The sequence below is a fragment of the Ranitomeya variabilis genome, chromosome 1, assembly GCF_051348905.1.
Source record: "Ranitomeya variabilis isolate aRanVar5 chromosome 1, aRanVar5.hap1, whole genome shotgun sequence".
Lineage (NCBI taxonomy): Eukaryota > Metazoa > Chordata > Amphibia > Anura > Dendrobatidae > Ranitomeya > Ranitomeya variabilis.
The window spans coordinates 863,724,651-863,739,508 of NC_135232.1; the positions used below are offsets into that span (position 1 = coordinate 863,724,651).

The window sequence follows — 14,858 nt, forward strand, 5'->3', positions numbered from 1 at the left end:
CACACCTACCTAGGGTTAATTTTTAGATGCTATTGTGAGTAGAACACAAACAGTAGCCAAAGATCTAGGGTAGAGAGGAGGAGGTAAATTACAGGGCCATGATAATACTATGAAAGAGCCAAAGTTTATTGTGACATACCAGCTTAACGATGTAGCCGAGAGCATGGGTGGTCAGTGACCTGAAATCAGGTATACTGTGACCTAAACAATAGGTTATAATTAGTACTGTGATAGCTCTTAGAGCAGAGCAGCAAAGCCAGTGAAGAGTTAACGAAGGTTACTTACACTAGCGTTGTTTGCTGTCCGTCGCAATGCGTCGTTTTGGAGAAAAAACCCATCCTGAAAAAGTTGCCAGCAGGATGCGTTTTTTCTCCATAGACTTTCATTAGCAACGGATTGCCACACGTCGCATCCGTCGTGCGACGGCACAAAAAAAGTTCCATGTAACCTTTTTTTTGTGCGTCGTGTCCGCCATTTTCGACCGCATATGCGCGGCCGAAACTCCGCCCCCTACTCCCCGGAACTCACAATGGGCAGCGGATGCGTTGTAAAACTGCATCCGCTGCCCACGTTGTGCTACAGTGACACACTGTCTGTTGGGCCGACGGTTTGCGACGGCCCGTACCGACGGACTAGTGTGAAAGTAGCCTTGACCAAACTAGATATGTGCGGAGTATCAGAGTATCATATGTCAGGGTGTCCACCACAAGACACAGAGGTGTGAGGGGAAAACAGCTGGTGGCTATCTATAGAAAGCAGAGTGCAGCCCAGCATGCTGTGAGCTGCAGCCTGGGACGGAAGGCAGGAGGGGACACATGCTGTCCACAGGGCGGAAGTGATTTGTGTTCCACTGGCGGGGAGTGGCTTGGTCTGTGTTATCCAGAGAACGCTGGTGATTGTATATCACAGTATAGTGAGGAACTAAGTGGAGAGGTGGATCCAATGGGTCCAGAGCAGGACAAGTATGTGGTGAATAGTAGAAAGGAATTCAGTTCACGCAATATTGATATTGATGATTCTGTTGGGAAAGAAAATGGAATAGTATAGTATAGATAATGGAATGTATAATGGAATGTATAGTTGCTCACTATAATGTGATATACAATCACCAGCGTTCTCTGGATAACACAGACCAAGCCACTCCCCGCCAGTGGAACACAAATCATCTCCACTTCCGCCCTGTGGACAGCATGTGTCCCCTCCTGCCTTCCATCCCAGGCTGCAGCTCACAGCATGATGGGCTGCACTCTGCTTTCTATAGATAGCCACCAGCTGTTTTCCCCTCACAAGGCTTTGTCTTGCAGTGGACAGTGGTGGACACCCTGACATATACTCTGATACTCCGCAGATATCTAGTTTGGGTAAGTTAACTCTTCACTGGCTTTGCTGCTCTTCTCTAAGAGCTATCACAGTACTAATTATAACCTATTGTTTAGGTCACAGTATACCTGATTTCAGGTCACTGACCACCCACGCTCTGGGCTACATCGTTAAGCTGGTATGTCACAATACACTTTGGCTCTTTCATAGTATTATCATGGCCCTGTAATTTACCTCCTCTTCTCTCTACTCTAGATCTTTGGCTACTGTTTGTGTTCTACTCACAATAGCATCTAAAAATTAACCCTATGTAGGTGTGCTCTGGCTCCCTTTTATTGATTTTGATCTCTAGGATGTTCTCAAGCATATTGGATTGTTCTCCCTTATGGTTATCTTCATAGATTGCTGTATTTATTTGACCTGTGAATATGTATATACTTTTTTGTTTATTATTGCACTTTTTCTTTTGTAGTACACTGATGATGGTCTATCACGGCCGAAACGTTTGTAACTAGTTGCTACTGTATGTATTAAATTTTGATCTTGCACCAAAAATCCCTGAGTGTGCCCGGTATTTGATACTTAACTATAAGGTTTGGGAACCTACTGTGTGGCACCTCCAAGTTTGGCTGTGCTAACATTTATTCTTATACGTAGCAACCCTTATGTTGTGCACACCTTCAAGGTCATGAGCTCACTTACCTTTTCTTATAACCCGGATGAGACTTCCAATATCATTGCCCTTTCCAAGGTCCCAAGTGATTTTCTAACAATCCCCCCCCCCCCCCCCAATGAAACTAGGGGACGGGATTGGGAAAGGGCAGTCCGTCACCACACTGGCTTGGAGCTTCACGGGGCTACTCTAACTGAATACCTCAAATCACAGAGAATAACCCGGGGTCTCCGGGTTTCACTCCTCCCCACTCTCTTTAGCGAATCCACTGAGTTTTGCTCTAAATTTGAATTGATTTTAAATAAATGTTCTTTTGATCTTATGGTTCTTACATTAGAACACCTCCATAAAGAGATCTCCGCAAGACAAGAAAAAGTTAAAAGCATCGAAAGTCAACTCTCTACCACTATCCCCGCTGAAGAATTTCCGCTCCTTGAAATCTAAAATTGAGACTAACACCAGCCAACACTGCAGAGACATCGAACAGAGAAAAAGGGCTAAGTTTCAACGGGACCTAGAGGACTACCAACTTGGCAGGGTATACAGATGGCGGGACAAGCCTACATCCAGACAAACCTTCAACAGACAAGGTCACCGATCTTCAGTAGATTTTTCTACCTCTGGCTCGGACATGGAGAGGCCAGAAAGAGCCCCCTACCCAGGTCGTTTTTTAGGAAGACAACGGCAACTAAAAAGAAGAGGCCCAGACGGAGGAGTCGACGTTCAAAGAAATCCAAACTTTCAACGAGTGACACGCTCACAGGTACTAACTCACTCGTAGTTAATATTTCCTCTAAATCACGGTATAGCAGAACACCAGGTCCTCCAAAAAGGGCTATCTTTTTGTCCTAGTTACAAAAATAGCACCTTCAATCTCGAAATGGACCTTCAGAGATTTTACAGATCACTACGTCTTAAATTACACTTTGCCAATAGTGACACAGATAACACTGGCCAACAGTGAAAATGTGTCTGAAATGAAAATAGCTGGTTTGTAATAATTTTAGCATCCTAAAAACGAATATGTTACTTAAAAATCATTATTAGCTCTTGTTGCTGAGATACATGTCATCCCTTCACCCCCGGAGCTTTTTCCGTTTTTCCGTTTTCGTTTTTCGCTCCCCTCCTTCCCAGAGCCATAACTTTTTTATTTTTCCGTCAATTTGGCCATGTGAGGGCTTATTTTTTGCGGGACGAGTTGTACTTTTGAACGACATCATTGGTTTTACCATGTCGTGTACTAGAAAACGGGAAAAAAATTCCAAGTGCAGTGAAATTGCAAAAAAAGTGCAATCCCACACTTGTTTTTTGCTTGCCTATTTTGCTAGGTTCACTAAATGCTAAAACTGACCTGCCATTATGATTCTCCAGGTCATTACGAGTTCATAGACACCTAACATGACTAGGTTATTTTTCACCTAAGTGGTGAAAAAAAATTCCAAACTTTGCAAAAAACAAAACAAAACAAAATTGCGCCATTTTCCGATACCCGTAGCGTCTCCATTTTTCGTGATCTGGGGTCGGGTGAGGGTTTATTTTTTGCGTGCCGAGCTGGCGTTTTTAATGATAGCATTTTGGTGCAGATACGTTCTTTTGATCGCCCGTTATTGCATTTTAATGCAATGTCGTGGCGACCAAAAAAACGTAATTCTGGCGTTCCGATTTTTTTTCTCGTTACGCCGTTTTGCGATAAGGTTAATGCTTTTTTTTTATTGCTAGATCGGGCGATTCTGAACGCGGCGATACCAAATATGTGTAGGTTGGGGGTTTTTTTTATTGATTTATTTTGATTGGGGCGAAAGGGGGGTGATTTAAACTTTTATGTTTTTTTTATTTTTTTCACATTTTTAAAAACTTTTTTTTTTACTTTTGCCATGCTTCTATAGCCTCCATGGGAGGCTAGAAGCAGGCACAGCCCGATCGGCTCTGCTATGCAGCAGCGATCATAAGATCGCTGTTACACAGCAGAATTGCAGGTGTGCTGTGAGCGCCGACCACAGGGGGGCGCTCACAGCCACCGGCAATCAGTAACCATAGAGGTCTCCAGGACCTCTATGGTTACCTTCCTGATGCATCGCCGACCCCCGATCATGTGACGGGGGTCGGCGATGCGCTCATATCCGGCCGCACGGCCGGATGCGGTAGTTAAATGCCGCTGTCTGTGTTTGACAGCGGCATTTAACTAGTTAATAGCGGCGGGTGATCGCGATTTCACCCGCCGCTATTGCGCGCACATGTCAGCTGTAAAAAACAGCTGACATGTCGCGACTTTGATGTGCGCTCACCGCCGGAGCGCACATCAAAGCGGGGGTCCCGACATGTGACATACTATACCGTCACATGTCGGGAAGGGGTTAAGATTATTATGCAGGAAAATAGGGAAATTTTGAATTTTCAACAAATGTGTATTGGTAAACCTGATTACAGACCTGTTGAACCAATGTCAGCCATTTTATTCATTGTGTCTGCATAGTTTGTACTAATTGAAGTCTCTTTCTCTTGTTGCAGTAATTTTGTGGAGAGAATTTACACTTTGAAAATGCCTCGTAAATGTGCAAATATTGTTAACAATTTTTGTTACGTGTGTGGTTATGTGACATTTGCCAACCAAAGAAGACCAATTACTCCACTTGTGAAGACTGCTTACCATCATTACTTTGGTGTAAAGGTTGGTGATCAGGAGAAGCCCTGGGCTCCACACATTTGCTGCAATAGTTGTTCAGTAAATCTGGTTGCATGGTTGAAGAATAAAGGACGTTCTATGCGTTTTGGTGTGCCAATGATTTGGAGGGAGCCAAGAAATCATGTAGACGACTGCTATTTCTGCATGGTTGCTCCTCTTCAGCATGGCATGTCAAGAAAAAAGAAGGGGACTATTGAGTACCCTAACATCCCCTCGGCTATAAGACCAGTCCCACATGGGAAAGATCTTCCCGTTCCTCGCCCTCCAAAGGAATATGTACTGGAATCAGATCAGGAGGAAGAATCGCCCGGAAGTTCATCACAAGATCTTGAATATGATTCACAGTCTGCATCAAATGAACCACATTTGCTTTCTCAGGGTGAACTCAATGATCTGATACGCGACCTGGACCTGTCGAAAGAAAAGGCAGAGCTTCTGGCTTCAAGATTAAAACAATGGAACTTTCTACTGTACAATGTTAAAGTGACTGCCTATAGGCATCGACAAAGAGATTTACATGTTTATTTTAAAAAGCAAGACAATCTCGTTTTCTGCACCAGTGTTGATGGTTTAATGTCCGCTATGAATGTTCAGTACAACCCACTAGATTGGAGACTTTTCATCGACGGTTCAAAGGTTAGTTTAAAAGCTGTACTATTGCACAATGGAAATGTTCTTCCTTCCGTTCCTGTAGGCCATGCTGTTTGCATGAAAGAAACCTACAACAATATGAAACTGCTTCTGGACGCAATAAAATACAGTGACCACCAATGGCAGATCTGTGCAGACTTGAAAGTGGTTGCAATATTGTTAGGCATGCAGTTGGGATACACAAAATATTGCTGTTTCCTATGTGAGTGGGACAGCCGTGCTAGATCTTCTCACTACAATATAAAAGTGTGGCCTACAAGGGACAAAATGTGTCCTGGAATTAAGAATGTTCAACACTGTCCACTTGTTGAACGCAGTAAAATCATTCTGCCGGCGCTACACATTAAACTTGGTCTTATGAAAAATTTTGTTAAGGGAATGAACCAAGAAGGAAATGCTTTTAAGTACCTCAGAGGGAAGTTTCCACAACTCAGTGATGCTAAAGTGAAAGAAGGTGTCTTCATTGGTCCTCAAATTCGTGACCTACTTAGGGATGGAAATTTTGACGAGATCCTACAAGGCAATGAGAAGGCGGCATGGCAAGCCTTCAGAGATGTTGTACGTGGCTTCTTGGGAAACAGACGAGTTGATAACTATGTTGATATTGTGAATAACCTTCTTACGAAGTATCATAAATTAGGCTGCAACATGTCATTAAAAATACACTTTCTGGACTCTCATCTGGATTTCTTCCCGGACAATTGTGGTGCAGTAAGCGATGAGCATGGTGAGCGATTCCACCAAGATATTTTAAATATGGAACAAAGATATCAGGGCAAGTGGAATGCTTCCATGCTTGCAGACTACTGTTGGACATTAATCAGAGATGTACCAGAAGAAAACTTCAATAGACAAGCAAAAAGAAAGCGTTCTCGTGAATAGGTCTTGTCTGAACTGTTGTGTTCAGTTAATGTATTGTGTTCTTGCTATTTTAATCATATTTTAAACAATATTTCAAGTTTGAACATGACATTTGTGTGCAATTTATACTCTTGTAATGAATGCTTCTCGCTACCTACAGCACATACATCCATGGCGTGTATCTAAAAAACGAGAGCTAATTAAACAATTCTGTGGGTATATTTGAGTTTCTCGACCCAAAATTAGTAATATTTGCCTATTTTCATCAAAGAAACATAAAAAAAGTTGTTTTTTGTTGGCCTGTGTAATCAACCCTCAACTGCCTCCTCTGTTAAATGTTTGTCCGCTGCAAGCCTTGGCCTGCGCAATAAGAGCACATACAGGCCTCCATTAGGCTCCCACGCGGTCGAAACATTTATTCAGTTTGGTGATACTGCTTTCCAGAAACTACGTAATGATACTGATAGAGGACTACTACATTAACACCTTAATCTTTCTCCATTAGACCGCCAGGCTCTCAGTTCTTTACAACAGAAAGACCTCATTATAAAGCTGGCAGATAAGGGCTGCGCCATCATGGTGATGGACAGAGCGCTCTGTCAGTGAGGTCTGCCGTCAACTTAATGATGTTAATACATACAAGAAACTCACAAGCAACCACACTAATCAGATTCAAAGGGATATACAGAATACCCTGCAGGAATTCCTAGCTAGGGGTGTAATTGACAAAGAAACATGTAATTTCCTGACGAAAAAATACCCTATTACACCAGTCTTCTACGTCCTGCCTAAAATTCATAAGAGCCTTGTTAATCCTCCTGGCAGACCAATAGTAGCCTCTACTGATTCCATTTTGTCCCCCATCTCAATATACTTAGAAAAGGTAATTACCCCACTTATAAAGAATACACCCTCCTTTCTCCTTGATACCGGAGCATTTCTTGTTAACATAATGAAATAAGTCCTGTTCCACCAGATGCAATATTAGTTTCCTTTGACGTGAAGGACTTGTATACGTCCATACCTCACTCTAATGACATAGCCTCAACACGCCACCTCTCTAACTCCAATATAGACCCAGACCAAATCGACCTCTGCTGTGACCTCTCTATCGTCCTCACTAAGAATTTCTTCCTTTTTGAGGATTCTTACTACCTACAGGTAAAAGGCACCGCTATGGGCTCGAACGTCGCACCCCCATATCCAAATGCTTATATGGCCCACTATGAGGAGTTTATTTACATCAACGATCTCTTCCGGACCCATGCGAGGGTATGGAAGAGATTCATAGATTACATATTTTGCATCTGGACAGGGGACCTTACATCTCTAGAATGTTTCTTCACATTCCTGAAGACCTCTTGGCCCGGTCTGGATTTCACCATGACACATCATAGTGAACAAATTAGTTTCCTTGACACTTTGGTCATCAAGGACAGCAGGGGCAATCTAACAACTGACTTGTACTCTAAACCCACTGACAGGAATAGCCTTCTACATTTTGATAGTTTTCATCCTACAAGAATGAAGGAATCCATACCGCACTCCCAAATCAAAAGGGTTACCAGAATAGTTACTGACCCCCAGTCACAAATACTTTGCGTCAGCGAGATGAAATCTAAATTTTTGGAGAGGGGCTACCCTCCGCATGTCTTTGACTCTCATATGAACACAACGCCTTCTAGGGACAAGAATACCAGTGGACGTATACCATTTGTCCACCATTATCATCCATCACCATACCTCATTCACAAGTCAATAAGAAAAAATTGGCACATACTACAAACTGCCCATCCATCCATTGAGGCATTTAAACAACCCTTTTTACCCTGCTTTAGGAGGCCACGCAACATATGGGATACCCTTGTTAGAGCCAGTATTGGCACAACTAGGCCAGACACTACGCAATGCTTTCTCTGAAATCCTAAAATGGGCACATTCCCATGCCTTGACTGTAACCAGTGTGTAACAATGTTCTCAAAGGGGACATTATCCACCATCCGCACACTGGCAAAAGATACAACATTAATAAATTCTTTACCTGTGTACCTGATCAAGTGCCCATGTGGTCTGCTCTATGTGGGAGAAACCACACAATGTATTAAAGATAGAATATCAAAGCATAAATCTACCATTAGGTGTAAACCCCCTTCTACCCATCCCCCACCACTTTGTATCAATGGGACATAATATATAACAACTGCGCTTTCAAGTAATCAAACACATTTCCGCACCACGACGTGGTGGAAACCGTATTAACCTATTGAAATGCAGGGAGGCGTTTTGGATCCACGAATCAAATACCCTTGCCCCGAAAGGACTTGATAGGGATTATGATTTACAATCGTTTGTTTAATGCCAAACTGTACATTTTCTTTTTTTTCTTGTGATATTCTTATTGCCATCGTGTTCTGATTCCATTTTCTTTCCCTACAGAATCGTCAATATCAATATTGCGTGAAATGAATTCCTTTCTACTATTCACCACATTCTTGTCCTGCTCTGGACCCATTGGATCCACCTCTCCACTTAGGGTACCGTCACACATTGAAATTTCCATCGCTACGACGTTACGATTCGTGACGTTCTAGCGATATCGTTACGATATCGCTGTGTCTGACACGCTACTGCGATCAGACACCCTGCTGAGAATCGTACGTCGTAGCAGATCGTTTGGAACTTTCTTTCGTCGCTTGATCACCCGCTGACATCGCTGGATCGTTGTGTGTGACAGCGATCCAGCGATGTCTTCGCTTGTAACCAGGGTAAACATCGGGTAACTAAGCGCAGGGCCGCGCTTAGTAACCCGATGTTTACCCTGGTTACAAGCGTAAACGTAAAAAAACAAACCGTACATACTCACCCGTCGGTGTCCTTCAGGTCCCTTGCCGTCTGCTTCCTGCTCTGAGTGCCGGCCGGAAAGTGAGAGCAGAGCGCAGCGGTGCTGCGCTCTGCTCTCACTGTACGGCTGCACTCAGAGCAGGAAGCAGACGGCAAGGGACCTGAAGGACACCGACGGGTGAGTATGTACTGTTTGTTTTTTTACGTTTACGCTGGTAACCAGGGTAAACATCGGGTTACTAAGCGCGGCCCTGCGCTTAGTTACCCGATATTTACCCTGGTTACCCGGGGACTTCGGCATCGCTCCAGCGCCGTGATTGCAACGTGTGACCGCAGTCTACGACGCTGGAGCGATGATCATACGACGCTGCGACGTCACGAATCGTGCCGTCGCAGCGATGAAAATTTCAATGTGTGACGGTACCCTTAGTTCCTCACTATACTGTGATATACAATCACCAGCGTTCTCTGGATAACACAGACCAAGCCACTCCCCGCCAGTGGAACACAAATCATCTCCACTTCCGCCCTGTGGACAGCATGTGTCCCCTCCTGCCTTCCGTCCCAGGCTGCAGCTTACAGCATGATGGGCTGCACTCTGCTTTCTATAGATAGCCACCAGCTGTTTTCCCCTCACAAGGCTTTGTCTTGTGGTGGACACCCTGACATATGATACTCTGATACTCGGCAGATATCTAGTTTGGGTAAGTTAACTCTTCACTGGCTTTGCTGCTCTGCTCTAAGAGCTATCACAGTACTAATTATAACCTATTGTTTAGGTCACAGTATACCTGATTTCAGGTCACTGACCACCCATGCTCTGGGCTACATCGTTAAGCTGGTATGTCACAATACACTTTGGCTCTTTCATAGTATTATCATGGCCCTGTAATTTACCTCCTCCTCTCTACCCTAGATCTTTGGCTACTGTTTGTGTTCTACTCACAATAGCATCTAAAAATTAACCCTAGGTAGGTGTGCTCTGGCTCCTTTTTATTGATTTTGATCTCTAGGATGTTCTCAAGCATATTGGATTGTTCTCCCTTATGGTTATCTTCATAGATTGCAGCATTTATTTGACCTGTGAATATGTATATACTTTTTTTATTTTTGTTTATTATTGCACTTTTTCTTTTGTAGTACACTGATGAAGGTCTATCACGACCGAAACATTTGTAACTAGTGGCTACTGTATGTATTAAATTTTGATCTTGCACCAAAAATCCCTGAGTGTGCCCGGTATTTGATACTTAACTATAAGGTTTAGGAACCTACTGTGTGGCACCTCCAAGTTTGGCTGTGCTAACGTTTATTCTATTACTCCAAAAGAAACATAAAAAAAAGCTAGATTAATGTTTGCAAATGCACACTGGAACAAAGACCTTCATTTTTGGAGACATGTCTTTTGGTCTAATGAAACTAAAATTGAACTTTTGGGGCATAATGACCATCATTACATTTGGAGGAAAAAGAGAGAAGCTTGGAAACCTAAGAGCACCATCCCAACCATGAAACTTGGGGGTGGCAGAATCATGTTGAGGGGTTGTTTTGCTGCAGGAGGGACTGGTGGAATTTGCAAAATAGATGGCATCATGAACTTGTGGGGGGTTTCCACTGTTTAGGCACATCAGGGGCTCTCCAAACGCGACATGACATTTGATCTCAATTCCAGCCAATTCTGCATTGAAAAAGTCAAACGGCACGCCTTCCCTTCCAAGCTCTGCTGTGCGCCCAAACAGTGGTTTACCCCCACATATGGGGTTTCGGCGTATTCAGGAGAAATTGCACAACACATTTTATGGTTCATTTTCTCTTTTTGCACTTTTGGAAATAAAAGAAATTGGTTCTGAAGTAAAATGTTTGTAAACAAAAAAAAAAAAAAGTTAAATGTTAATTTTTTTCCTCCCACATTGCTTCAGTTCCTGTGAAGCACTTAAAGGGTTAATAAACTTCTTAAATGTGGTTTTGAGCACGTTGAGGGGTGCAGTTTTAAGAATGGTGTCACTTTTGGGTATTTTCTGTCACGTACACCCCTCAAAGTGACTTTAACCCCTTCACCCCCAGAGCTTTTTTTGTTTTCGTTTTTCGCTCCCCTCCTTCCCAGAGCCATAACTTTTTTATTTTTCCATCAATATGGCCATGTGAGGGCTTATTTTTTGCGGAACGAGATGTACTTTTGAACGATACCATTGGTTTTACCATGCCGTGTAACAGAAAACAGGAAAAAAATTCCAAGTGTGATGAAATTGCAAAAAAAGTGCAATCTCACACTTTTTTGTTTGGCTTTTTTGGTAGGTTCACCAAATGATAAAACTAACCTGCCATTATGATTCTCCTGGTCATTATGAGTTCATAGACACCTAACATGTCTAGGTTATTTTTTATCTAAGTGGTGAAACAAAATTCTAAAATTTGCTTAAAAAAAAAAAAAAATTGCTCGATTTTCCGATACCCGTAGCGTTTCCAATTTTCGTGATCTGGGGTCAGGGGAGGGCTTATTTTTTGCGTGCCAAGCTGGCGTTTTTAATGATACCATTTTGGTGCAGATACGTTTTTTTGATCACCCGCTATTACATTTTAATGCAATGTCGTGGCGACCAAAAAAACGTAATTTTGGCGTTTTGATTTTTTTTCTCACTACGCCATTTAGCAGTCAGGTTAATCCTTTGTTTTTATTGATAGATCGGGCGATACCAAATATGTGTATGTTTGTTTGGGGTTTTTTTTATTGTTTTATTTTGATTGGGACGAAAGGGGGGTGATTTGAACTTTTATATATTTTTTATTTTTTTTATATTTTTAAACATTTTTTTTTTTTTTTAATTTTGGCATGCTTCAATAGCCTCCATAGGAGGCTAGAAGCATGCACAACTCGATCGGCTCTGCTACATAGAGGTGAAGCACAGATCACCTCTATGTAGCAGAAATGCAGGTGTACTTTGAACGCTGACCACAGGGTGGCGCTCAAAGCAATCGGCCATCAACAACCATAGAGGTCTCAAGGAGACCTCTGGTTGCTATGGCAATGCACCGCTGACCCCCGATCATGTGACGGGGGTCAGCAGTGCGAGCACTTCCGGCCGCGCGGCCGGGAGCGCTAGTTAAATGCCGCTGTCAGCGCTTGACTGCGGCATTTAACTAGTTAATGAGGCACCTGCCGGATCGCGATTCTGCTCACGCTCATTGCGCGCACATGTCAGCTGTACAAAACAGCTGACATGTCACGGCTTTGAGGTGGACTCACCGCCGGAGCCCACCTCAAAGCAGGGGATCTGCCAGCTGACGTACTATTCCGTCAGCTGGCAGAAAGGGGTTAAAATGTGAGATGGTCCCTAAAAAAAAAAATGGTTTTGTAGATTTTGTTGTAAAGATGAGAAATTGCTGGTCAACTTTTAACCCTTATAACAAAAAAAAATGTTTACAAAATTGTACTACTGTAAAGTAGACATGTGGGAAATGTTAACTATTGTGTGACATCTCTGATTTACAGGCATAAAAATTAAGTTTGAAAATTGCTAAATTTCAAAAAATGTTGCCATATTTCCTTTTTTTTCATAAATAAACTCAAGTAATATCGAATTTACCGCTATCGTAAAGTGCAGTATGTCACGAAAAAACAATCTCAATTAGTGGGATCCGTTAAAGTGTTCCAGAGTTATAACCTCATAAAGTGACAGTGGTCAGAATTGTAAAAATTGGCCTGGTCTTTAAGCTGCAAATTGGCTCTGTCACTAAGGGGTTAAAGGAATAAAACTTTATCAGTTTAAAAATTGTGAATTTTGTAAATTTTTACAATATTTTAATAAACACATAAAGTACAATGATTCACAAAAAGCAGTCTCAGAATCACTAGGATATGTAGAGGAATACCAACTTTATTACCTTATCAAGTGACACGTGACCTTTCATAATTTTGCCCTGATTGGGAAATTGAAAACTGGTTTAGGCAGGAAGTGGTTAGCACATCTAGATAGGACCTTAATTGTAACAGTGTATCCAACGCAGTAATGAAGACCACCAGACAAAAAGTAACTTATAAAAATAATATATGTAAATGATGAATCTGTTACTTTGTGTAAAATGGATAAATATTGGCCAAAACTGAATGTTAAAGGGAGCCTGTCATGAGCTGATCAGATATATATACATTTTTGTAGTAAAACTTTCAGTAAAACTTGCATTTTATTTGCTGAAATCCCAGGTACTTGTAGCCTATGAGTCAAGTGGGCAGTCCTACTTGGTGATTGACAGCCTTCAGTGTATGACCTAGCATGAACATATAGATTCCAATCATTGAGTAGGACAGGAGTCTGCATACTAACACCAGGGATTTCACTGAATTAATACAAGTTGCACTGAATCTTTTCAAATCACACCATATATCATTTTGCTCAGCTTCTCCTCTATACCATACTGTCTCTGTGATTTTGTTGGTTAAACAGCTGTTTCCTTGCAAGATAAAGTGGAAGCCTTGCATTGGCACAGGACTATTGTGGTTTTCAGCCTCCGCAAGACAGCTGCTTGTGAACATAGCCAGTGAAATAACTTGTGTTTTGGGCAAAATTCATACAGCTGTATTTTTGGTCCGACATGATCTTGAGGAAGAGAAGGATCTGGTCTGTTGGGTTTCAATGTCGGCTATTTTTGGTTCTCCTTCGGGATAGGAAACACCGGTTCAGTCGGTTGAGCACTCCTGTGAATAGAGGCGGCGGGAGGGAATCTGTCAGCCAAATGTTTGTTCAAACAACTGCTATCTAAGGTATGTGGAGGCCATTATTTTGGGTTCTTCTCAAATGACTGATTAATAAAGAGTAGAGTAAGAATAAGGCTAGGTCTACATGGTGACTTTGCCAGCAACACCAGTGATGCAATCAAAGATTGCTAAGTATCGCTGAGTGTCTCATTCCAACCACAAGGATACCGGGTTGAGCAAGTCGCTAATAATCTGACATGATTAAACTTTTTTACTTGCTTGCTGTGGGCACAGTACCCTCATGGTCATAGTGTGACCCCCCATTTCTTTGTATTGAGCTGCGATGTACCAGCGACACCTAGTACTCTTTGGCAGAGCGAAAGTCGCCATGTAACCCAAGCCTAAAAGATTTCATTGTAGGATGTAGCTGTTAAGCTGATGAAGTAATTAGGATAACCACATATTACACTCACAGTTCAACCCAACTTTATTTAGAAATATGCTATTGGCGTTTTACTCAGGGATTAATGCAGAACACAATTTTCAAAATTACTTTGGTTATTATATTTGCAATATGAAAAGCAGCCACAAAATTATTAAAGGGATCACAACAACATCTGGTCTTTAGGAACACCAGAATAATTGTAACTTTCAATATGATTTCTCCCAGTCTATTGCTACATTAATATGGTGTCTGGGGTCTTCTCTTTATCCATGCAGCAATCTTTGGTAGCTCCTTCACCCTTTTCTTCAGAGACAGAAGATTTGGGTAATCTTTGAAATATCCAGGTTGGTAATACTCAATGCTATCACTGCAGATGTCCCAATAAAGATCAGCCCAGGTTACCTGATGAGAAACATGAATTCCAAGAATTAGAAGAATTTAGATTTGTTTAAAATATGTGCAAAAAATATATATAAGGGTTGGCAATTATTATGGAATGCATTAAATCATTAAATTCATATACACTATATAGAAACAGTTATTACTATTGATCAATTTATATCTGCTTTTTTTTGCTTTAAAAGAAGTTACCTTTTCTATATAAAGTTTGCATTTTGTAACAAATCTTTTTTTTATTTCCTTTTGTTCTAGTCCCATAGGTGGATTTATAATTTTGATTATTTTTTTACTC

General features: G+C 41.8%; 1 protein-coding gene and 1 long non-coding RNA gene across 2 annotated transcripts in view; one reads left to right on the forward strand and one right to left on the reverse strand.

The window, feature by feature from the left end:
* Nucleotides 1-1,189: 1,189 nt before the first annotated feature.
* Nucleotides 1,190-8,724, forward strand: LOC143788001 (uncharacterized). The gene is made up of 4 exons (XR_013218528.1): nt 1,190-1,361; nt 1,437-1,498; nt 2,331-2,756; nt 8,625-8,724. It is a non-coding gene; the product is annotated as an uncharacterized LOC143788001 (long non-coding RNA).
* Nucleotides 8,725-14,191: 5,467 nt separating this feature from the next.
* The window catches only part of HPGDS (hematopoietic prostaglandin D synthase), a 129,774-nt gene continuing 129,107 nt past the window's right edge, over nt 14,192-14,858 (reverse strand). Inside the window, exon 6 of the mRNA XM_077277305.1 lies at nt 14,192-14,569. Within this exon, the coding sequence (XP_077133420.1) occupies nt 14,405-14,569 (165 nt within the window). The 3' untranslated portion in view covers nt 14,192-14,404. The remainder of the gene's footprint in view (nt 14,570-14,858) is intronic.